The sequence below is a fragment of the Kryptolebias marmoratus genome, linkage group LG20 (genome assembly GCF_001649575.2).
Source record: "Kryptolebias marmoratus isolate JLee-2015 linkage group LG20, ASM164957v2, whole genome shotgun sequence".
Taxonomy (NCBI): Eukaryota; Metazoa; Chordata; class Actinopteri; order Cyprinodontiformes; family Rivulidae; genus Kryptolebias; species Kryptolebias marmoratus.
In genome coordinates, this window is record NC_051449.1 from 1,988,753 (window position 1) to 2,014,861 (window position 26,109).

The following is a 26,109-nucleotide window of genomic DNA, read 5'->3' on the forward strand; positions in this document are numbered from 1 at the left end:
GGTCGACAGTCCAGGAAGACCGGGAAAAGGTGAAGAAGAGAGTCCAGAAAGGAGTGATTTGTGACAAAAGGGTCTCAGCAAAGGTCAAAGGTCAGGTTTCCAGACAGTGGTGAGAGCAGCCATGTTGGACAGTTTGGAGACAGAACAGGAAGTGTCAGAGCTGAAGATGTTGAGGTTGTCTTTGGGAGGAACGAGGATGGACAGGATTAGAATGAGGACATCAGAGGTCCAGCACAGGTTGAAGGACTGGGAGATAAAGTTAGAGATGGTTTGGACATGTGCAGAGGAGGGACAGAAGGATGTTAGAGACAAAGAGGACAGATATGGATGCAGTCAGAGAGGACATGGAGGGAGTTGGACTGAGGACAGAGGACACAGAAGACAGAGTTAGATGGAGGACTCGCTGTGGAGACCCCTGAAAGGGAACAGCTGGAAGAAAAAGGAGAAACATTAACGACAACAAAGAGCACTCTTGCTGAAACATATAATTTTCTAAAATATACACAAAATTTCTGACAATACTGTTTTTCTGACTGCAGCCTGTCAAATGTAGATTAGATTAGTTTTTTGTATAGCAAACAAAATCTTTGTGTTTATCAGGTTTATAAATGCATTAAAGGTGGACAGTTTGAAACAAGAAAAGGAACAAAAATAATTCTGAGAAACAAACATCCCCTTTTCTGTATACATATCTCCATGTAGAAAGAGAGAAAAAGGCAATAGTCTGCAGTAAAATGAGAATACATTAAAAAAGAGAATAAAAATCTTACTATAAAGCTAATTAGCAAAGACATTCAGAGAACTCTGGCGTGCTTTTATTTTGAGTGAAAACCTGTAACACTTCCTGTTTGCCTCTTGCTAATTTTTGCTGACTTTATCATTTTTAATTCAGGTAGAATCATCTGCAGGTGAGCAGACAGACCCAAATTATTCAAATAAAACTGAACACAGAAATAAATGTTCTCTCTTTAATTATCTGTAGAAAAAACTTCAGTATTTAAATTATTTTTAAAAGAAAAGAACTAATCTCAGATTATCTAACAGACAGAATAACCTGTAGAGGTCGCCAGACATCAGCTTGAATTTAAATTTATGAAATTTGAATCTCAGCCCGAAAAACAAAGAAAAAAGAGGCTTTATGAGAGTCAGTGGAAAACATTAAACTTTCTAAATCCCAGAAGTGTGAATCATATTTTTTCTGAGGACTTTTTTTTTTACTTTAACTAATTTTAAAAATATCTAATATTCCAAATAATCTGATGAATTAAAAGCAATCTGTACAAACTTTTATACTTCACTGTGTTAAAGTAAACAAAAAGAAATTCTTTATTTTTGCTGCTTTACATTAAAACATAGTTAATTATTGTAAATTTATTTACAGACACAGATTAGTGTTACCTGGGATGATGCTGCCACCTGGTGGCCATTATTCCAGTCAAATGTTCACTTTTTGACTGGATATTCACTCATGACCTCTACTGAAACGTAAAAGCAAGATAATATATGCTGATTTCAGTCACATTTTATATTTATAATTATTTTCATTAAATCATATCTGTCTGACCTCTGGAGACGTTCCTGTTTTCTGATGTCCAAACTGTTACAGATAACAGACAGGAAGGAAAATGCAAAGATGTTTACTTAGAGTAGTAAATTGTAGTATTAAGAAAAGTATTTTCCATCATCATATCATCCAGATATTGTCCCCTGCTGTCTGTCCTTCTGTCTCCACTTCTCTCTAAAGAAAAGGCAGCCAAGAACAGTTTCTGTTTGCTCCTTTACACATCTGTCCTCACTGAACACACAAGAAATGTTTACATTTCATGACAGCTTCAGGAGCCCCAGGACCCCCAGGTCAGACTGTGTCCCCAGGAATTAGGGGTTCTTTTCAAATGTCTCTCTCTGATGTGAAATCTGGGCCTTTTCCCATAAACTGATTATTTGTCTTTATATTTAAGGTCAGTCTGATGATAATAAAAGTCTCTGAACTTCTCCACAGGTCACTACCTCCTGACTGTCTCATCTCTTGCACAGTTTGTAAATGAACCTGGAAAATACAGAGTTACTGCGAGGAAATGCAGAAATTGTTGCAAAGAAACGAAAACCTAATGTCCCGTATGGAGCTGTGTAAAAAACAGCAGGAAACTGATTTCTCCAAGTCCATTCAGACCTGAAAAAAAAACAAACCATTAAATCCAAATGTCCACAGCCCTGCAGAAGCCTGTCCTCTCGCCCGAGCTTTCGCTGTCTGGAACTCCAAAGTTGTTGCCTTTAAAGAAAAACTAAAACTATTAATATGATGCATAAATACTTCAGCCTGGAAGAGATCTGAGGCAAGATATGAAGAACTTCTGTTAGAAAAACAGTCACAAACTCATGAAAGTCAGACTCCTTTTAAAGCAGAGTTAAAATCATTGTAAAGTTTACTGCCGAATATGAAAATCATTACCATCTCATTAACTTTAGGTTTTAAATTCTGATTATTTGAAGTATTTTTAGTTGCAAATCTGCACAAAAAAAAGATTCACATCAGAGAACATTAAAACTGAAACATCCTCCTGGTTTAAAGATTTTAAGCTATTCACACAAAAAAGGACAACTTTTCCTCATCAGTGCCTAAATCTTTATTTTTCAGTAAGCTACATTTTTTTCTCTCCAAATTAGACAACTTTTACATCATGACACAAGAGTAACTTAAATTATCTATAGCCGACATGTACGCTTGATTCCAGTCTCAATGGAAGAAAAAGACCCCAAAACAATAAAAAACAAACAAACAAACAAAAGAAGCCCTCTTTGACTGCAACCTCCGTCCCGCACGTGTTAAAGGTGTCGTTAGGCGAAGTTAGGAGTCCAAACCCCAACACGGCGGGGAGTCACCGATTGTCCGCAGCGGTTAGTGAAGCAGAGGAAGAGTTCATGAGCGAGACCACAGTGAGCTTCCAGTCAGTCGTTGGGAGGGGGTCCGGTTGTCTGAGGAGATGCAAATAAAATAAATCAATGGCACTGTCAACAAAGAACGAGGGAGGGGGGCTGATATGAAGTGATGCTCCGTGAAGAAGTCCAGGACAAAAAAAACAAACAAACAAAGACACAGAAGAGGCGTCGGATCGAGTCCAGTCTCCCGTCGCATCAGTCTGGATTTCAAGGTGGGACTTTTTTTATTTTCTGTTTTATTTATTCCACACATGCACACGTTTTATAGTCCGAAGATGCTCAGGATGTGATCGGCCTCAGGAGGAGGAGAAACTCCGCGTCAAACAAACAGAAAAGATGGAACAGAGTTTCCTTTGTACACGTTAAGCTGACCGCTCAAAACAACAACAACAAAAACAAACATAAAACAGGTTGGACAATGGCACGGTTTTCAAAATAAAACAAATCTCAGGTCTGTATGTGCCAGAAAACTCGTCTGTGATTCCAGTTTAACTGCTGCGTCCTGAAAACGAATCTTTCACATTAATCCACGAGAAACCAGAATGAAGCAAACATGGAGATGAGCACGTACACACACTCAGGCCGGTCTGTAAGGAGAACCAAGAGTCCACATCCACGGGCAACACGGGCGCCACGAGACGAGTCCGACAAGCATCACACGCCGCAGCTCGAATCAGGACGGAAAAGGATCAAATTCAGGCCAATCTGGTGTTCAGCTTCTCTTCCACTAAATTCTGATTCATTTTTATTTTTTTTAAAAGTTGTCTGAATGTTGTCGATAATAGGAGCCGAGTTGTTCTGAAAACTGAGTCCAAACCTCAACAAACAAATCCTCTTTATTTGATCCAACCCGGTTCAGGAAGGACTAAGAATTTATCTTTAAATGTCTGGCCATTTTAAGCCAGAAGAACTGTCAGATTTACTTCTTTTTATTTTATTTTAATGTTTAAATCTTTGAAAAAAAAAAAGCCTCCCAACAAAGCTGACATCCAAACTCTTTTTGTTCCACAGAAAGAAGAAGAAAATTAATTTTCAGATCTTGTTGGGAACATTTTTAGGTCTGATTTTTACGCCCTGAAGCAAAACAAAACCAGATCAAGCTGATGTGAACCAAACCGGTTTGAGTCTGGTTTCAGATCTGGTTTGTGTCACAAACTGTCCGATCGCTCAAAGAAGAATTAAGCTCATTTTTTATTTTATTTCATTTCTGAGTGTCTGGAAACAGCAAACCGTCTCTGTTAGTTAGAAAAACTACTAAGATTAAACAGTTTTTATGAACCTGACACAGAAAAGTAAACTTTAAATCGTTTACATTACTGTTGTTTTTGTTTTTTTAAAAACAAAGAGCCTCATATTTTAAATTTAAGCTTCGATGTCGGTTCCATATGGAGCAGAAAGAGTTCGTATTTTGGACTGAAACACGTTTTAAGACTTCAGTTTTGTTCTGCCCATCAAACGAGCCGACGGTGCGAGGCGGAGCGTTAACGTGGCGAATTAGTGTTGGGACGCACCTGAAACACAAACGCTTCCTGCTTTTAGCTGGTTTCAGAGCAGTGTTGGTCAGGAGGTGCATTAGTGGTTCCTGCTAACATGTAGTGCTTTCCTTTGTGCCGAGGTGAAGGAGAAGCTGCGAGGGGAGGGCGGGGCCACACCTGGACGCTCAGGTGGATAAAGACGTGGAATGCAAGACGACAGAACGAAAAGGTGTTATCTGCCCTTCGCTGCAGAAATCAAACGCTGCACACTAATTATTAAAAAAAAAAAAAAAAAAAAAAAAAAAAAAAAAGAGGTTAAAGAAAAATATTTCCAAAAGCACAACAATGTGTTTTTTTTATATCCTACATCCAGCGACATTATAGTTAACAAGGATCAATATATTTTATAATCATTTTAAGGTACCTCTTATATTTTTCTGAGTATTTACAACTGTACAAACAAAGCACATACTTCAAAGTGCACAGATTTAATACAGTATCGACTAGTTGCATTTACAAGGTTTATATTTTTCCCCTCCAAAACAAAAGAAGAACCTAAAACTAACAACCAAGAACCAAAAGAACGATCAAAATGATTCTTTTTTTTAATACATTTTACAAAAACTAAACAGAAATGAGGGAAAAGAAAGATTTGAACTCTTTCGGTAAGAAGAAATATTTTCCACGCGTCACGCTTCGTTAACAATTCTGGGGATTTCTTGTTTTTTTTGTTTTTTTTTTAATCTCTGAAAAGAAATAAAAACTATGCTCGTCTTGTATAAAAGTTAAGGCAAAGTTATTTTTCAAGTTTAAATAAAATTCAAGTTGGATGGATTTTTTTAAACATTTTGCGTATACAGAGACTTTTTTTTTCTTCTCAAAACAAACAAAAAGTTTCTCACTGAACAGCACTCTTATAAATAAGTAGATATGGTGCATTTTCATCTCTCTGACCATTTCCACCAAGAAAAAGAAAAGAAATCAAACCATCCGAGTGCATCTCAGTCCTTCAAAGGAACAAAAACAGAAAATTAAAAAAGATAATTAAACTTTAGCGTCCAAATCCAAAGCAGCTCTGACCGGATGAGTTTTGTTTTTTTTAAATAATAAAGTTTTCCCTTTTTAGATGTTTTCTCTTAGTGGGATTACCCAGAATGCTCTTTGTTGCAGGAAGACTTGAGCGAGACAAGCGAAGTCTCACCGTATGAAGGTTTCCACAAACAGGAGGTCAGTGGGTTTTTTGTCTTTTTGTGACAGCTGGGAAGGATTCACCTCAGCACACGAGCCACGAGCAGAAAGGGAGCGCCCCAGAGCCTTTTTTACCCCAGGTGTTGGTAGTTTTGAGCGTTCTGCCGGCTGGTTGTCTGTCAGAGTGGCTGCTACAGGAAACACTTCGAACAACCAAACCAGAAACTCAATCAGATCGAACAACTTCCCTTCGCTGCTGGAGTCAAAGTTTCCCGGGTGACTTAAGGCTCGAAGCGCAGCTGCTGCTCACGGCTTTTAAATTCAATTTAATCATCAGAAACAGAGCAAAGAGGCGAGCGGAGACGCCGTGTGCTTCGGTCAGTCCTCCCCAGTTGTTACAGAAGAGACTCACACTCAAAGAGGAGAGACCAACCAAACTGTTTCAGTGAAGACTGGATGTCACGGAGGAAGAAGGTTTTATCCAGAAGATAACTGTTTTTATGAAACTTTTCCCTGCTCCAAACCCACCTGCCTGTGCCTGCTAACGGTTTGTTAAACACGTAAATATTCAAACCTGTCGCTTCTTTTACATTCCAACTAAAAGCCCACTCGTTTCCCTTCGTCGGGTCATTTTAAACAAACTTATTCCTGGTCTATTCAACGTTTTTCACTTTCTAGATTCATCCAATGTACAAACAAAAACCTCCCAAAACTCCAAACAAGCACCAGCTGCTTCAACAAAAAAAACAACAAAAAGGACAAAAAAAGGTTAGAATTAATAAAGATAAGTGAAACGATACCAAGCTGCATGTCTCTAATGTTCACAGGTCACTGCAGCGGCTTCCTGCAGGATTATCAAATAAAACAAATGTTTCTACTCGTCCAGCAGTAACTGACTCCACGATGCTCCCCCAGCTCTGAGAGACAACTGGAAACGGGTCACGGTTCGACCCGAGCCGCCGCCTCCTGCAGAACGACTCGATGTTCTGCAACGAGTCGCTTTCAGAAAGAGCTGGAAGCTCGTGTTTCGTTTCCGACTTCCTGCTTGCAGCTCACAACGTTTTCTCACCACCGGAAAGATTCAAACCAAAACCTGCCCTGAATCTCCCGTCCCTCCACAGAATGCCCCCGCTGAAACACAATCAGAACGTTTCCTGACAGCTGAAACAGAAAAACAGCCTCCAGACTCGTCCAACAAGCGGTTCCCAATTTGTCCAAAAACGTTTTGCTGGAGACATCTGTCTTTCCTGTCCATCGCTAAAAACAGCAGACCTCACATCATTTTTCAGACACAATCGATGCTTCGTTAGCGGTGTTAGTGAGGGGAAAAAACCTTAAAGCTAGCACAGAGGTCAGTCTTTACAGCCAGGACGAACGGACCAACAATCAGAAAAGCCTGCAAACAAAGTTAAAGTTGTGAGGGGAGGGGAAATTAAAATTAGTGTAAATTAAAACAAAATAATAAATGAGGCCATTTCAAACTAGAGAATCAAAGTTTCTTTTTGACAAGATTTAAATGTCAGACTGCACAAAGATGCAAGTCTGTATCTCTGAAAGCATCTAGGAGTAATGACCCATAATTACGCTACATAAAGTTGCACAACAGTGCTGCTCCACACGCAAACAAAGGCGTCGCCATGACGACCAGACAAGATGGGAGTCTGTTTTTATGCACCCTTTCCCATCATCCTTTGGGGGTTTCTTCTAACAATGCCCTGCTGCTTCACACACACGACTCGTTTAATCCCACAAGGCCGTTTGGACAGAAAGAGAAATCCTTCGGTGTCGACAGCACCGAAGAAGAGAGGAAAACTGTAAAAAAAACAAAAGAAAATTAAATAGAAATAAAGTAGAAAAGACAGAAACGGTGCTCTACATGCACAGTAAAGTGCTTTTTGTCTGCAAGCCCTGATCCAGAAAAGAAGGCGTCCTCTCTGCTTGTTGCTGATGGGGGATTCTGGGATGGGAGTGTTGAGTAGCCCTGACTTGTTTTCCTTTTTTTTCCCAACACACGGTGGAGCGTAGTGGGGGAAGGTGGAGGAGCCGCCCTACTGCGGGGACTTGGGGAGTGTGTGGTGGGGATCTTTGCTCGGGGTTTTCCCTGGGTGGGGGGGCGGCGAGGCCCACCTCCCCGCCGGCCTCCGGGCCTCCTTCAGGGGTCGGCCCGGGGTGCCAGAGGCTGAGCCGGGTTTGGAGGAGGAGTGGTATGTCTCTCTGGCCTTGGCCTCCCCCGCAGGGGTGGAGGGGTCAGTGCACTTCCTGTCCTCGGCTGCGACGGCAGCGCAGCTTGGCTTGGCTTCCTTGGGGGTCGGTGAATGCTGTAATGTGGGGGTGTCCTTCACTCGCTGGCAGATCTCGGCGTAGGAGGGCTTCCTCAGCTCCTGTAAGGAAATAATCAGGTTGTAAAAACATTCTGGAAACACCTGAACAAGGTTTGTATGACTGAATATTTAAGGATAACTTTTTTCATCCAATAAATCTGTCAAACAGCTCAAACTGTTGTTCCTGTAAAACAAGACATTTATTTATAATCAGAAAATTTCTTTATCCTTACTAAAATATTAACACTGTTTTATTTTCTGTTCATTACTGCATCTAATGACTGTTTCCTAAAGTTGCACTTTGACCTTTTGTTGTTCTCACAGGCAGCAGATCTTCACTGATCTGTTCTCACTCCTCAGGTTTAAAATAAAAAACCCTCTAAACCTGCAGAACTCAACTGCAGGTTTGAATCTTTGTGCTTTTTTTTTGCTAAAAACTGAAGCTGAGATCAGGATTTACAGCTAAACCCATTTCTCATAACAGAAAACTTTTCTTTGTGTTGAACCAAAGTAAAACACAGTTTTTAGATTTAAAGCCTACCTTCAGAGACCAATACCCACGTCTGCTTAAATACAACTTCTGGGAAGCGTGATAAATTGAGTTGTTAGAAATCAATATGACACGGTGAAGGACTTTAGCTCATGACTCCATGGGTTTGTTGGTGACGGAGGTGTCTGAGAGGCTCTACGGATTAATAAGGAGAATTCAGAGCTCACCGTTGCAGCACCGTTGACCTGCACTGATTTGCTGGCGGTGGACAGAGTGCCGGGAACTCTCTCCACAGACGGCTGCACCTCCTTCGGCTTGACCTCCGTCACCTTAGCCTCCCTAAACATCAAACACAGAGGCCATCAAAACAGCTGATGAGGATGCATTTCCTGTCCCTGCGGAGGGTTAAATTGATCTTACACTGAGGCGGAGGGGGCGGGGCTGTGAGGCGAGCCAGGAGCCGGGGTCAGTGTCGGGGCTGAGGTTGTGGTCGGGGTTGTTGGCGAGGGTTGGAAGCTTAGGGTCATTGGAGAGGTGGAGGACCGGAGAGGCTCTTTGGGACCTGCCGGGGACAGAGCTCCACCGCTGCTGGAATCAGAGCTTACATTCTGAAACGACGACAGGAACCAGTTCAAATTAAAACCAATCAATGTTTTCTGTAAACAACTGTAACTGACACAAACTAATACTTAACACTCAGTATTGGATGCTCTTATCTAGTTACAAAAGACTAACAGGTGAGAGAAATCTAAAATGCACGCTGAGGGTTTTACCCGCTCCTTGCTGGTTCCCACCGCCTCCTTGCTGGACAATCGGTTTTCAAACACGCCGTCGGTTTTGAGCTGGCCTGCTGCTCCTGGAAGTGGAGGGAAGCTGGAGAGACCGAGCTCGAAGTTCGGAGACGGGGGTTTGGGAGGAGGAGGCGGCGACTGAGGAGTTGCTCTCTGTGTAGCGTCAACATGCACAAAGTCACCACGAAACTCAGAGAAGACGATTAAAGACAAATAAACGGCAGACGAGATGTGTGGCAGCAGTTCACCATCACAACATCACCCAGAGGGTCATCACAAACTGCATGAATTTAAGAGCAAAAGAGTACTTACTGTAAACTTTTCATCCCTCTTTTTCCTAGAAGCAGAAACATTTTTCCTTTAAAACAGAGAACATCTTCATTTACAAACATCCCTATCGTAGTAAACTGTCAGCAGCTCCAGAGCACCAACTCTAGCTGCTCAATCGAGTCGCAAAGTCATTTTTATGAGGATTGAGATGTAAGATATTCAAATCTAAATTTGTGTATTCACTCGTCTCCTTGTTTGAGGAAACCAGAGTAAGACGGAACGCACACCGGAGTATTCCCACGTTAAAACTACGACCGAACGCTTCCATGTCTGGTCCTCAGGAGTTTCTGTCAATCAGAGGAGATCCGTACCTTCCTCGGCCGACCCCCAGGGAGTAGTCTGTCGTCGAGGGCTCGGTGACGCGCCCGGTGCCCACAGTGTCTCTGCGGGGGAAGGCGCTGGTGGAGGGTAGTCTGGTTCTGGGCTGACTGGTGGGGAGGCGTGTTTGCGGGCTGCTCCGGACCCCGTTGAGCCTCTCGCTGGGAAAGGTGGGGAAGAGGTTGGGACTCTCCAGGAGGCCGGTGCTGCGATCTGTTGTGGGGATGGCTGGCCTCAGGTGAGGTTTACTGTGATTCCTGAGGAGGAGAGAACACTCTGGTGTGACGGGACGAAGAATGAACTGCAGGTAAAATCATACATCTAACTGCTTTATTTCTAGGATCCTTCAGCTGAGGAACAAACCTGTTTCTGGGTGAGAAGTGTCTGACTGTCAGGGGCGACGCCGCTGGTTTGAAACTATGGGATGTGGTAAATCCATTGATGAACTGGTTGTTGTGAAAGGGGGCAACCTGGAAAAATAAACACATTATTTAATGTCATAAACTGGATGCTTTTACATTAAATATTAACAATCAGTGCGAGGACAAAAACCTGGAAACTGAAGCCTTTTTTGGACTCAAAAAATAAATAATACGTTTAGTCAACATAAAATTACTAAGTTTTTCTTTTTACTTGGATCTATTAAGTCTAACAAACTAAACTCCATATATTTATTTATTTAGTCATTTTTGTGTGTGTTTTTGTTGCTGTACTCTATAAAAATCTAACATTAAACATATATATTTAAATCTGTACCCTGTGCTCTGTGAGGATGGGACTGAGGGTCTGTTGTTACAAACAGATGGAATTTGGGATTTTAGGATCCCCACTTATTCCAACACCTTCGAGGCATTATTTATCCATCGTACCAGTGCTGGATCGATGAAGCTGTGCGTGGTCGACCAGGCCTGCGGCGTGATCAGGCTGTACAGAGGGAACTGCTGCTGCGGGCTGTAAACGGGGGGGATGTAGTACGACGTGTAACGCTGCTGAGCGTACAGGTTCACCTCCACCGGCCGGTAACCGTTCTTTGGCATGAAAGTGTTGATCGCGATTGCCTTCGCCTTTATCCTCGCCTGACGGAGACGGAGAGCAGAGCAAGAAAACTCAGATAAATTGGTTTAATATGTGAAAAACAACAAAAGCACATGTGGGTGAAGAAAAAGGCAAACTGATGCATTTATCAAAGGTCAAACACACTGTTGTCTTCAGAAAAGTCTATTTAATATAATCAAACTGAACTGGAACAAAATTAATTATTAAAAGTGGCTTCAGATCTGAATTATAATCTTTATTTCACTGATTTGAATGGAGTAAGTTGGATTAAACTGGTCTGAGTGAAACTGAATTTAAAGTTTATTTCATTGAACTGTAATAAACCCTTAAAACAATATTCAAAAACAACAAAAATAGGTCAATCTAAGGGATATTTTCAGAATCATGGCGGCACTGTAAAAATACAGAGGAATTTAAATTTATAAAGCAGATATTATGAGAATACTTCAATCATAAAATGTAAAAAATAGGCAAAGGAGCAATGAGGTTGTAGGTGAGGACTTCAAAATAAAACTTTAAAGTGATCGTTTGTGTTTATATTAATTCATCCTTTTCTAAAACTGATTCCCTGACAATAAATTTAAAAATCTGAGTCTTGAATAAATTTAATGTAAGTTACCTTTATTGGTTTTCCTTGGAAAGTTTTCACTTCCTCTCGGAGATACTGATATGCCTTCAGAAAAACAAAACGAAAGGAATCAGATTTAAGAGCTCCATCTGTGGAGGAAGGAGCTCATCTCTGTGATTTAAATCAGGTTTTAATGTTTAACGTAGGTCGTTACCTGCTGTGCATCTGCTTCTGATTCAAAGGTGATGAACCAGTTGTCGTTGTAGGCAAATTCACAGTTGATAAACTTGGGTAAGTTGTCTCCTTTAAAAAGGGCTTCAACTTCCTGCAAAACAAGACGTTTTAATCAGAAACAAACTAAAATATGAGCTGACAACAACGAGGCTGGTTTAATTCAAACCATTACCATAAAGAGCAAAAACCTTCCTAATGCTGCCATTTTAACAAGAAACAACTAATTTAGATTTTAAAGTGTTCAACATTAAAGTTTATTAGTTTTAGAGCTGAAGGTTCAGTTTGTGCAACAATAAACTGAACAGAATCTTAAACATTTTTATCATCCTGCTGTTTATTAAAAGTGAAAACCTGATCATCCAAACCAACTCATGACACAAGAGCAAAATGTGATAAAACTGATAAAAAATCATGGGTCTTCATTTTATGAACTACTTTAGCAAGAAATCTAAAAATAAAACAACATGTTGAAAATAAAAACTATTATTGGCCATCCTTTTATTTTGAAGGAACATAAATGAGGAGGAACAAAAATAAAACCTCAAAATAAAACAAAGTTTGGACTGTATGGATTATATTTTATTGTAATGTGATTCTTCCCTTTCCTATAGGATTAAAAATAATGTTTGGCTCTCTGAGGAAAGTAATATTAAAGAATAACACTGTTTGTAAATAAAAACTACAGCTGAGTCAATTATACAGAAAATGTTCTGGGAGAAGTCTTCAACAAAAAAGGTTTCAGAATAATCTGAACTGTGGTTTGTAGATCTGCTGACCTGTTTAAGACAAATTAAGCTCATGAGAAAACAAAGTGTGGTTAATGGTCTGAAAAGACCGAGCTGGACCAAGAAACCGAAGAGACACGTCTAAGTTCAGAACCACAGATTAAGATAACACGGAGACGGTTGGCTGACCTCGATGGGTGTGCTCTCTGGAACCTCTCTGAGGATAACAATGCATCGGTTCTGATTGGGTCGCACCTTCTCCCCCTTCTCATCCACCTGGACCAATGGCAAAGCTAGAGGAAGGCGCGGGAAATTAGGGTCAGATGTTAGCAAAATGGTGGCTTAAACATTTTAAAGCAGAAGACCAGTCAAAAATAAAATAAAAATCAGAAAGTAGTTAACAAAATCTGCATGATTTTCTGTCCCTAAATTAAAACTTTTTAAGGAAATTTGTGACGTGAAGTTGTTTACCTACAGAAACAGACAAACTGATCCATGGAAGAGCCGTTTGGGATCCCAAACAAAATCTTTTCCTTCTTATACAACAAGCTGCTACAAACTCACTGATGATATTAAATATGTAAAAAGTACTTAACACTAACTCACGCTGCATTAACAGGTAGGTTTGTTTACCACCTCCATTAACCCATTCAATTTAAAATACAAGATCCTGGAAGTGTACAGACCACTGAGCCAAAAAATAAAAACATGCCTTCGAGGCAGACAGAATTAATTTAGGCAGTAAATTAAATATGTGTACAAATCAAACAAGCAGGTAAGACTCTGCACTTCAACTTCTCCTCTTGGGAAATCAACCTCAGACACTTCCTGCTTCAAAGAGTTAGCGTGCCCGGTGAGTTTAATTTTAGGTGGTGGTTAAAACAGCGGAGGCTGAAAGACGAAAGCGTTTGACTCACATCGTAAAATGTCCACGATCAGCTCCACGTCAGTGCTGAGCTTTTTGACGTGGTCCAGGTTGGCCACCGTCACGATTGGCACATACTGGTCGCTGTCCATCTGGGAGATGAGGTACATGTCACTGGCCAGGTTCTCCCTGACAAAACAAAGAGGCAGGCAGGGTTTGTTGCAGCACAGCCACCAACATGTCCTGTAAACTATGAAATGGACACTTCTGGGATTACCAACAATCCTGATCGTCTTCACCTCAAAGGGCAGCAAATTCAAGACTATAACATTTTACAGGCAACACTTAAAACATTCATGGCCTGATTACATTATTTCTCCAGTCTCTTTAAACTGCAGAGACTCTGGTTAGATTACCCAGAAAGAAATCACATAAAAACATCTAATATTGGCTTTAAGATGTGACTTGTGTGCATTTCAGTTAGAGGCAGAAATACTTTAATACTAACTGCTGTAAGAGGCTGCATATATTATATTAACGTATTTCCAGGAAGGGAAACATGGACCTTCAGTGTGTATTTTTTCAATATTTGCAGACAAACACTTACTATATGATGTTTCACTCACGCAAACAGAATTTAAGCGCAGCACCAAGATGACTACTTTTTTAAATTCAAAATTATTCTAAATAATTTTAGAAACTATGCATGGATATAAAGAAGTGATTTCTTTATGCCGCAGCTCTTAAAGCTCTCACCTCCTCCATTTGCTCCACACTTGACTGCTTCGCTTACAAAACTCTGAGCCGAACTGTTTTCACTGAGGAAACTGATGTACTGAAGGTTTCCTGGTTTGTTTTTTCATGCAACATCTCAAACAGTATAACCCAGAAGTGCTTGTGTCCACTGCAGCTAATCTTACAGTCAACTATTATAGATCTGTTTAAAGTTGAAGAAAAATAAAAAAAACATCTTCCTCTTCAGCACTAATTTGCTGCCACAGAGGTGTGAAGTGAGGTTTTTGCAGGAAAGGCGGAGAGCAGAAACATTTGTTTTCTGTAGTTCAGCTGCAAGCAGATGCCGTCCCTGGAGGACGCAGACAGCTGATGATGTTTACGTCACACGGCGCTCGGCGGACCCTCGAGGCTTAACTGACACAACGGCCATGATGTGAGGATCGCAGATGAAGGCAACCAGAATCTGCAGAGTTTTACGAGGCAGAGAAGCTGAAGACGAGCTTCAACAGTCGGACACTTTTCTCCACCTCTGTAAGCAGCCGGTCTTCTTCTTAAAGTCCACTGATGTGTAAAAAGGATCACTTCTTCTTTTTTTTTTTTTTAGCTATTGGCCCATTTCTCTTTTAGATTTTGAGGACAGTTTGAGGCTTTGTGGTTCATATTTCCTTTGATCAATTAAAAAAAGCTGTAATTTCTATAAAACCTTTCAATAACATTACAAATAAAAAGTGCTGATAACTATAAACTACCTTCACAGCTGAATCATCACCACTTTTGCGTGTTGGTTTTCATTGAAAGCCTATTTTTACCAAAAGCATTCAATAGTCTAACCCATTCATATATTTTGGACCATTTTTTTGTTAAAAAACCCGATGAGGAGCTCACCGGGACAGACAGAACTCCAGGGTCTTCTTCAGGTGCTCTCTCAAGCCCTCCTGGCTGTTGTCAGGCTGGGAATCTCCGCCTGCTCCAAAAAACAAAAAAAGAAGAAGAAAAAATGATTTTGGTGAAATGAAAAAAAAATACTTTATTATTAAATCTGGAACCAGAACATATAAATTTAAGAGCTGAACGAAATAATGATGGAATGAGATGAAAATGATTAAAATAATATTTAACATGATAACAAGAAGAGGAAAACTTTCCATTCTTGCAAGATTGTAGCCAAAAATCATTAATGATCTGTTCTGCTTTCTTTGCTTATTCAATTAATTTAATTTGTGGTTTGTTTCATTTTTAAAGAAGAACTTAAAATTGTCTCTACAACTATTTCCTGGTAGGTTATGGATTTTGTGCTTTAACATTTTTGTGAATATTCTCCCTCCTTTAGCTTTGTTGTTGTTGTTAAGACTCCTTTTAAAGAAAAGACACTTCAGAGATAAAAGTTCGGTGACACAAACGATCTGGGATAGAATAATAAAATTTTAATGTTGCAATGAATTAAACATAAAGCAACAAGTGGATCTTAAGTGGTCAATTTCCTCCAAAGAATAAACTTTTAAACAAACTGAGGATGAGCACTTCTTACCTGAACCAATCTCATCACTCGCAGAGTAAAAATAGGACGCAGTATTGCTGGCATTGCTAAACAGGTGATTTACCCTTAATTACTTGTAATTGATTTCTCTGTTAGACCAGAACCGGCTGCTTCAGCAAAACACAACATCAACAACAAAGAGTCACTGCACTGCACGGTTACATCTTAAATCCCCACTCTGTTTAGATTACCTCCAGAATGCACAAAGAAATGACACATTCCTACAAGACAGCATGAGACCAGGCTAAGACCCGTCGGGTTGTCTCTAATGTTGAACAGAACACGGTACGACCCGTCTCCACACACCTCACCCCTTCCTGTCCAAACAACCAGTCTCGGACCAGCCCACCTGTGCGCCCCGGCTGCCCAGGCTCGGGGTATTCTGTGTAGGCGGGTTCGGAGCACTCCAGTGTGACGGAGGCAACGGGGGCCGGCTCGGCCAGCATTACTGGTTCTGGTGGAGGCTCATCTGGGTCAGTTAGCAGAGGCTCCTTGTAAGCTTTGTCCTCACTGGCTTCAAAGCCTGTCACAATCAACAAGGGGGGGTAGAATAATTAATAACTGCAACAGGATGAGGACTAATAAGCTCCAAACTGGCAAAGATCTAGCAGAACAAAACTAAGAATGCTTCAGTAATCTGATCTAAAAGAGTCAATTTCTATTTCTATAAACTAATATTTTAATAATAATTTAACTCATGATTAGATTGGTGTCTAACACTTGCTTGAAATGTTTTAAAAATCCATATTTGTTTAGGATAATGGAAAACTTCATGTACAGAAAAAAAAATGTATGTGAAGACAATAAAAAAGTCCCTGAACTGCAAATTAATCCCACAAATTAGTGCAGCAGATTTTAATAAAAATGAACATGGAAATGAAGTAATGATGATTAAAAAATAAATTCTGGTGAAATCAGAAAGATGTGATGTGCTTCAATAAAACATGATGAAATCAAACAACAACAAACATGTTCCTGTGGAAATGCACTGCATAATACAATAACACTGTTTTTAAATCAATACAAACTATCAACAAGCCATTTTCTCAAACAAAAAAGAGGGGCTTTATTCCCTTTTTAGCTTGGTTTGAAATGATATAAAAGCTGCGTTTTGAACACTGTAAAAACAACAAAAACTGCCCTTTTCACAAACAGAACAAACCCTGACATTGAAGTGCCGCCTACATCATCTGACTGGCAGGTAATGTGTGGGAAAATACACCGCTTCAAAAAAAAAAAAAAAAAATCACACCAGTTTTTATTTTACAGGCAGTAAAGCTGCAATTACCTGCTCTGCAACAGTATTTCACACATCCAAGGCCGAGCTTTTATACAGCCAGCAGGCACAGCATTTGCTCTAAAAACTTCATTTCAGAAAATTATTTATACGTCTTCAGAAAGGCTTACTGAGCCACGTAAACACTGAACACCGAGGAAATATTCAGAGTTTTCAGGCTTTATGAAGCATGAACACAGCCTGAGCCTCGTCTGCAGAGAAACGGTCATTTAAATCGAGAAGACGCAAAAAGAGCAAGAAATAAATTATTTGCATTGATAAAAGGTGTTAAATTTTCTGACTTCATATATTCAGGTAAATAAAATAAAGAAAAATAAAACACTTCTTTATAATCACTCCAATTTGTCAGGAGTTCTGAGATAACTACTTTTTGCAGTAAACGGAGCCGTTAGGGACGGATGTTGAGTTTCTAATCAAATATAAATACATGTGTATGTAGCTCTGTTACTCACAGGTATGTGGGGAAAACAGAGAAACAACAACGTTTTCTACCTTGGAGACAAACTCACATTATATCTGATACATCTGAGACCGCTACATTATATTAATGGTGCAATTATACGCAGGCAGTTGTCTAATAAATTTTCCATGAAAGTCTCGCAAGCGTAAAAAATGAAAAAGGCCAAGATGTTAATCAGAGTCAGAGCCGGGCTAATCAATAGTTTGTGTTTCCACACTGGATCCGTGTGCTCGTCCGCGCACGTTAAACTGAATTATTCCAGCCGTTTGTGTCGAGGGAGCAGGGACTGGGCTTGGAATATTCATACATCAGATTAAATTAGGCATGAATGTTTAAAGAGGCGTTTTTCACAGAACAAATGTGACGAAAAGCAGAGCGAGGCAGACGGAGAGGAAAAATAATTGTTGCTGTGCATGAAGTGGCATTCTGGGCTTCTGACTCGTTTTAATGTTTCATCTCCACCTGAATCCTCAACTTTAAATGAGACGTCTACTTTTGTCAGCGTTTTAAATAAATAAAAAATAAAAAAGTGTTTGTCTCTCAGAGACGAATCTTTAAGCAGCTGCAATCAAACACTTCACTGCTTTACAAATAAAGCTCTTACTTAAAAATACCAGTTCTTGAGTTGAGCTGGAGGGTTTTTTAAATCCAAGCAGAAAATGGAATGTTTTGTGCTTCGTTATGAGACTTTTTTATTTTATTTCAAATCATTTAAATCATGCAGGGGTCAATTAGGAGTCATTTACTATTAAAAACTTTGTGCAGGAATTTGGGAGTGATACTGATAAACTTCAGAAATACTTCATGGATGCTTCTCACATTATATTAGTGGAGTAACACCTCCAGTAAACTAAACTATTATTAGACAGATGGGTTCACCGGTGGCTGTAGATATTTTACTTTAGTGAATAAAACAATGACTGGTGTGATTTTAAAATTGCTCCAAAACAAGTAAAGTCACCTCCGACCTCCACACACCTGGTTTTATTTTCCTGGTTAGGGTTAGGTGATGACTTGTATACAAATCGGCTGCCACTGTTTACCATTTAAATCCCTGCTGCAGCTGGACTGAAGCCACAAATCTCCCTTTTTATTGGCCCTCTTCGTTTGGAGAAGCAAACAAAAATGCAAACCAGTATTCTTTTACGTTTCCGCTGGCCAAAATGCAACACAGAACCATTTAAGAGCAACAGCATTATTATTTTCACGTTGACACCAGCAGTTTTACACCGCTCTGTTTCCACCAAGGAGAAGGAAGTGGCATTGCTCTAATCTATACATAAATACTGACCATTATCAAATTAGAACAAGGGTTTTCTGCTCTTTGCAAACTTTATCTGGGTGCTTTAGATTACACTTACATATTTATATCTATCGATCTGACATATATAAGTGGGACAAGCATTAAAATGCTAAATATAACCTAGACTATCAAAACATTGGATCTAAATGAACTAACTCGAATGATCAGCTTTTTGGACAAAATGAAACAAAAGCAAAATGTTTTGTGCGGGAAGCCTTCAGCCTTCAGAAAGCTGCTGCAGTTTCATTAATGCACGACAACAGCCAAAAGAAGAGATTCTAAGTTTAGAAGTATTTCAAATGTTGACCTTCTGGGCCGGGGTCGTCCGAACTATCGCAGCCTTCCTTCCATGGCTGCAGGGCAGCAGTTGTGGTGTCAGCAGTTCCGCTGGGGTCCAGGCTAAACATGTGGTTGGCCCATGCTTTCGCATTGGGGTTGAGGTCTGAAACCTTGGCGGATTCCTGTGAAAACACGGCAGAGATGCATATCAGAACATCAAGAACAACAAATGAGTCGAGGTCAGAAACAACTTCATGGTGTTTTCGCTTCAACACAAGGTTTAGTGTAAACGATGTGACATTTTAGGACTGATTTATTAATAAATACAAGATTGTATTTTAAATTTTAATACAGCTATTGAAAAACACTTCCTACAAAATCATTCAGAAAATCCACAGAGGTTCAGCTAACGTCAAGCCACAAGACAACATAATACACCTTCAAACAATATTTAATCTTCATTCAGTCTAATAAAGTCTGACAGGACAGAGCTGCTGATAAAAATCCTTTCACATACTCCGACAGAGCAGCTTCAGTTTGTGCATGTGTTTGTGTGTCATGAACCAACGGACAGCTTTAATTCAAACTTTCAGGTAAATGTCAATGAATGCATGTCTACAACTGATTAACGTTTGGAGTTTGATGTGGTAGTAGCTCAAAGCCATTCATAACAAATACTCTGAACTGAGAGATCGTGCAAAACATTGTCATGGTCTCACCAAAACATCAACATAATTTTTCAACATAAGATGGTTTTACTGGTGACCTGCGTTCCTTCCACGAATGCGAGGCCTTTAATACGAATTTTATGGTTTTTATTTGTTTGGGTTTGGTTTAATGTTTACTTTCACTTCTCTCCACAACAAGGTTTGAGCCAGGAAGTCAGGCAGCAGCATAATGTGACAAATTATGCATTTGCAGGAGCAATCTTCTGTGAAAGTTTGGTGTGAGAGAGAGAATTCCAGAGAAAGCAAATCCTCGAAAACTGAGAGGAAAACCAAACTGAGGACCGAGCTGCAGCTCAGGACTCGACAGCAGAAACTGTTAATCAGTCTCACAAGCCAACAAAACCAAAACACTATGCTTATAAGTGATTATTTAAAACAAATACAATAACATGTCTTATGAGGTTTAGCAGAATTTCAGCTCCTGAAAGCAACATCATCTGACAGGATTGGTTGATGATGGAGACCAGGCTCATACAGGCCTCTGAATACTCACAGAATCAAAACAGTAATTCAGCATGCATGTCTCACAGGTTATCAGGCTATAACCCAGAGCCGTGGTGAGAGCCAGCGTTTCATTAAACTCCTGTGGCACAGAGGGCCAGGCATTCCCTGCCGCTGGTGGTACAAAGCTCCACTGCATCCAATCCATGACTAAAACACAAAAACAGAATATCTCCACGGGCAGGCAGGCGAAGACTCCTGATCATCATCGAATGCCTGAAGGTCTGAGCCAGGGTCCTGCATAACTACGCCTCTCAGAGTCATTCTTGTCAGATCACAGGCTCCACCACGCTCCGTCTGATCCGAGCTGCTGCTGCTGCGTTGATTCAACAAATCTGATGACAGCACTGAGGCTCCGCTGCCCTGGTGAGCGAGGCTGACGTTGCACAAGCTGAGTGGCTGCCTCGCTCCTGCTCAGCATCCGTGTCTGCTTTTGTTTTGTCACTGTTGCACTGAGTCATTTTTCCAGGAAAACGTTAAAGCTGTACATTTGTGTTAAGTTGAGATGCTCACCTTAATTAATCTATTCAAGTTAAGCCGGTCCTTTAGAGCTTTTGTTTACAGCTGATTTCTCTGCTAACGAGCCACGGCACTGAGAGTAAAATAAAGATGCTCAGAAACATGTTTGTTATTAAGGAGGCAGCAAGTTGAGATTCAAGGAACAGTCTGACTAGATACAAAATGAGACGTCGCACTAACAGATCTCTCAGGTTGTGTCTGCCCAGACACACACACACACACACACACACACAGCAGCCGGTGCTAATAATTCAGCCTTGCTCCAATGCAGAACTCCTGTCCGAGCTGGCTGCCATAGAAACTGCTGCTGACATCACCGGATGTGTATGTACGGGGCTTCGGTTGACCTTTAAAACAAATTTTAATGTTTCCAATTCCACGGAGGACGAAAAGGTTACCTGCTGCCCTGATTGAGAGTGTATTTTGTGGAGGAACCGACTGACTCATGGAGCGCTCCGGACACAAGGGAGGTACTGCCAGAGTCATCTGAGGACAGCTAACGTTGCTCTGGGTTTACTGCTCTGACTTCCTGATGGAGGTGAGCCTGCCAATACAGGCATAAAGTAAGAAGAGCAACGACACAAGAGTCAAATAGGGGAACAAACACAAACCAGCTGAATCTGGACTCATCTGTCTGTCTGTAGACCTGAAGCTCGTCTTCCTGCACAGTTAGTGGAAAACAGTGAGCCAGACGAGTGCTGAACACTGACGAAAAGGGTTTTCCCCACTGTAATTTAACAGTTTTTGCAATTTAAGCATAAAAGATATATCAAACTCCATGTATTTTATGTGATTTTTGATGGCTTACAGCAGAATTAATAGACAGATGTAACAATCAAATAGGAAACAGTTTTATGCACAAAATAAAACCAACACTGCTCCTGCAAGTTCTAACATTTATAAAAAATATTGTGTGCTGTGACAGAATGGGCATCATTTTAGAAGCTGACTACATTTGTTGTCAACATGACAGAGCTGCCAGTAGTTCCTAATATCAGCCCCATGTGTCATCTTCTTAGAAACTTCAAACCAAAGTAATCCAAAATCAGTCACTTTGGCCACAAATAGCCTGCTTCCCTAGCTGTACAGAGAGCTGGTATTTCCCAGTCTACCCCTGCATAGAAATACATAAACACCTAAACACATCTGTGTTAATCCATCCGACACTTGATGTCGCCCCACCATATGGAGCTCTCAAAGAAAGCCGTTAAGGTCTATGTGGAATAAACGCTTGGATTTGTCCGCTGCTCTGGTTTGGATCAATCTGAGCATTACTACAACAGTTTGGAAGAAAAAGAGTGTGAAGGTAAAGATTAGCCTCAAGATGACTACAGATGAGACTTTAACCTGAAGAGTTGTTCTTTGTTTGTTTGGTTTTTTAATTTCAGAGCAAAATAATTACTTTAAGCATTTGTTTTTTCTAGAAGCTCTTGTAAAAGAGCACAACAGTCTTAAAAAATATCTCTCTATTTATCAAATATCTCCTCTCCAAACACTGTTCCTTAACATCTGCAAGTCAAGATTTAGATTCTCTGCCCATTTTACCAAATTTTAATTTCAGATTTTGAGACCGAATAAAGGTGCAAACTGAGGATGCCCAGAGGAGCTCATTTCACATTGGGATAAAGTTCTTCTGGTAAACTACCTCTTCACTGGATTTGACATGTTCTTCTCAGTTTTTCAGCCAAAGGAAACAATAATTAACCCGGTAACCACAGCAGCAGGCAGCAGGACTGCAAGACACACCTTACAAGACAACTGTGATCATATTTAACAGCATCCAACACCGTCTGAGGTACCGCCACATTCTCCACCGATAAAAAAAACACAACCAGTCAGTCAGCAAAACAGGAGTTAGTTTTCAACTTCAAACCCGTTCTGGTTTGGACAATGGCAGCTATAATAGGTCACTGTCAATTTCTGGTGCGTTTCTGACACATATGTGCAGGGCATATGGTGCATCGCTCAGTCTGTGTGTGGGCAACAGTGTGAATAAGAAATGAGGTGAAAAACAAGGGTTTGGTTGAACCACATGGCCTGCGTGAGCAGATTTTCAATACTCCAAACTGGTGTTGTGCAGATTGAACATGAGAGCAGTTTTTATTCACAGAAAGTGCAAATGTTGACAATAAAACCTAAGAGGGTATATAAAATGTTTTGCTTTAATATTCAGATGTTTACATCTGGCTCCAAGTTCTGTCAGACTTGGCCTAATTAAATGTTTTAACACTGCCAAATTATTTGTCTTGTAATTAATTATCAGTGTTGTTGTTCTGCAGTCCCACAGAAATACTGTTAAAGCTGCAGGTTCCTCTTTAATGTCTTTTCTGACAATAGAAATGGTTTCACTGCACCTTTTTTGGATTTCATTTAAAGTTGGGTAACATTATGACACTGTATGAAAGTCCGCTGGCATAAATGTACATCTGCAAAAACATGCAAAGCAGGAGCTACAACTTCTGTGCTTTTACATTTCATTTCTTACTGAAAACCTGGGGAAACAAAGATTTTCCTAATTTTTTACTCTGGATCTTGATGTCCTGATTTCGGTGTGGAAGAAGGCGGTGTTTTGGTTCACTACCCGCCTTTCCCAGCAGCAGCAGCTTGTAATGAGACCTACAGCCTGAAGCATTAGCCCACTGGACTTTATCGAGGGTTCGTTTTTGTCTTCCATTTCCGACGCCTATCTTTTTTCCAATCTTGAGCATGTGTGTGAGATGGTGGAAAAAACCATCAGGTTCTGTTCCTTCGCTCAGGTAAACAAAGGTAAGGCCTTCCATTTACATTTCCTTAGCTCCACATTCTTTCCGATTTAAAGTGGCTTATTAAAACACACAAGTGGATGCTGAGGATGTAACGTTGTTCTCAGTTCAAATCTTTTGTTTTATCTGTACTACGAGCTACAGAATCCATGTTTCTCCCCCGTCAAGAAATTCATATATCTAGTTAAAAAAAAATTGATTTAGAAAAACCTCCAAACTTTTTCCTTAAAACACACAATAATCACTGTTATATCTGAGAAAGAATAATCTAAATGTACGAGACCAAAACACTTTTCTCCTCAAATTTAACTTCTGGAGTAAAAAGGCTGCAGGGGACGGTGTGATGCCATCTGGACACGATGCTAAAAGTCTGCCGCAGACTTTACTCAGCTCCTCTGCAGGAGAAATCCAAACTACCGCAACTCGCCCTCAACCTGAGCAGCCATGCTTTTTCACAGATACACAAGCAGCCTCTGTGTTCACGTGCCACGGGCATAATTCACCAGATTTTGGCTGCATGTTGGTGTGATATCCCACCCTAGAGACCACATTTAGCCCCGGCGGTCTTTCCAAAAGTCTACCATGTGTTGCCATCAATCAATCCTGCAGGGCCCTGCAGCTCAGCAGAAACACAACGAGCCACACAGGCTGTTCAACTGACTCGAGACTTTTGGGACAGAAGGAGGAAGAATTACCCACACAGGGAGGTCTAAAAGTAAAACACAGTCATAATCATCTTAGCATGAACGCTTCCTCACCCAGTGCAGTATGCTTTAAACCTCAGGATGCTTCAGCTTCTGTTCCACTCTCTGAGTTCACAGACGTTTGGCACAGTCACTGCATTTCTTATCTCTACATGCCATACTTTCTCCTTGGATGAGTTTTTCTTTCACCAACAGCTTCGAGTACACAGAAATTACATAATCTTAAATTGTGGTGGTGCTACATGTGCAACACAGCAATCAAGGTTCCCTCGGTACATTCTGATTTTAAAAAAGCAACAGTATTACTTCTGTGTGCTTATAAATACCTAAAACAGTTATTAAAAGTTATATTTTGGATGTACAGCTTGTGTTTAAAACTAGCCCTTCAACAAGCCACACTTTCTTGTAATCATTTAAATGGTCTTGATAAAAAAAGATGTTCCCAGGATTTCTGAAGGGCTTTCAAAGCTTCTCTTTAGACTTTTTATGCCTGAATAATTCATGGGCTTAAAAAAAACTAACATAAAACATTCCTATGAAAATGGTCAGGTACTGGACCGAAAATGAGGGCGGGGGAAACAGCAAAAGTCTCAGGAGAATAAATTTAAAAGGCCTACAAACTTTATAAAATAAAATGTTTTAAAACCACTTTAAAAAACATTAAAGTCAGTCTGGCTACGACAAAGAAAACTACAGAAATGAGGGATGAGCAGACATTTAAACAGTTATGAATATAATATAATAATATACAGTATAGACAGTCATTTTGATTACTTTGACAATTTGTTTAAATAATTTTAATGCATTTAATCTTGTTTTTATTTCATATTACTGTAAGCTCATGAGTGATGAATATATGGACAGAATTCCATGTTTGTGTCTGTTTTACACGTGAAGCTAAGCAGCTCTAAACATGAAACAGTCACACGAAAGATGGTATTAGTGTCATTTTGTACGAATTATTTTAAACAGTAAAAAAGTTTCCTATCTGGAACCATGATACCAATTCACCCAACTTCTGGGGACAAAGTGAACATGTCTGGTCAGGGTGAGGAAACAGGTTCACCTTTTCTAGGAACAGTTTCCAAAAGAACGGACAGAGGTTTCTAATCGCTGTTATGAAAAAGACTGACTCAGATTTACGCAAAGGCAAACGTCTGGTCGACATCTTTAATCATTTCAGACACACCCAACAGAAAATCAGATGGATTAGGGCTTAGGTCATTTCACATCTTGAACATTTTAATAGATTATCTTTATATTCAGATGCAAGAACAGAACAAAAATCTAACAAATGTACATTAATTTGAGTAAAGCAATGCCTAGAAATTGTATGGTGCTACCACTTCAACACAACTATGTGTGTCACAACATATTACATTTGTGGTTCTGAGTTGTATTTTAATATTTAAAGAGAAAATCCTGCCACCACGCCATGTGCTTCACAATCATGTCCATTATGGTTATTTCATGGTCAAGTGTTAGGTGTAGTAGGTGCCATTAATCTCGTTCGAGTACAAAGTTTCTCAACCTGCAGATTTAAAAAGATTTATCTCTCAACCTCAGCTAAAACAAAATGTAAAACCTTTTTTAGCTTTTGAGAGACAGGTAGCATTTATCTTTCACTGTTAGCCTCATATTACAAAGCAGAAACACAAATAAAGATAAAAACAAGGTTTAATTTTAGCTGTAGGAAAGTAATTCTACATCTAACAAAATAAAATGTGCTATTCATATTGAATTTAGAGTGAAAATATAATTCTTGTCATTCTAAAAAACACTGCAGAACTGCAAACATTGTTTGTTTGGTTTAACACCCCAGAACGGCTCAAATACTCAATTTATGATCATAAAATTAAAGAAAAAGTAAATCTTTCATGTTTAAAACTTTAAATAAGTTATTTTTCTGTTCAAACACAGTTAAAGTTGTGGTCTGAACACAGCCTGAATCCTCACTCCTAAAACTCTTTAACAAAAAACAAAACG

General features: G+C 39.9%; 1 protein-coding gene across 3 annotated transcripts in view; it reads right to left on the reverse strand.

The window, feature by feature from the left end:
* Positions 1-2,600: 2,600 nt before the first annotated feature.
* The window catches only part of larp4b (La ribonucleoprotein 4B), a 31,544-nt gene continuing 8,035 nt past the window's right edge, over positions 2,601-26,109 (reverse strand). For 2 of the 3 annotated variants that reach the window (XM_017429563.2, XM_017429564.3), the window contains exons 3-17: positions 18,938-19,091; positions 15,920-16,093; positions 14,919-14,997; positions 13,351-13,487; positions 12,623-12,726; positions 11,689-11,799; positions 11,526-11,579; positions 10,720-10,926; positions 10,214-10,320; positions 9,844-10,107; positions 9,515-9,539; positions 9,185-9,355; positions 8,832-9,019; positions 8,639-8,750; positions 2,601-7,981 (exon numbers count right to left, since the gene is read on the reverse strand). In XM_017429563.2, the coding sequence (XP_017285052.1) occupies positions 7,649-7,981; positions 8,639-8,750; positions 8,832-9,019; positions 9,185-9,355; positions 9,515-9,539; positions 9,844-10,107; positions 10,214-10,320; positions 10,720-10,926; positions 11,526-11,579; positions 11,689-11,799; positions 12,623-12,726; positions 13,351-13,487; positions 14,919-14,997; positions 15,920-16,093; positions 18,938-19,091 (2,220 nt within the window). In that variant the 3' untranslated portion in view covers positions 2,601-7,648. The remainder of the gene's footprint in view (positions 7,982-8,638; positions 8,751-8,831; positions 9,020-9,184; positions 9,356-9,514; positions 9,540-9,843; positions 10,108-10,213; positions 10,321-10,719; positions 10,927-11,525; positions 11,580-11,688; positions 11,800-12,622; positions 12,727-13,350; positions 13,488-14,918; positions 14,998-15,919; positions 16,094-18,937; positions 19,092-26,109) is intronic. The other variant, XM_017429565.2, reaches the window with a different exon arrangement.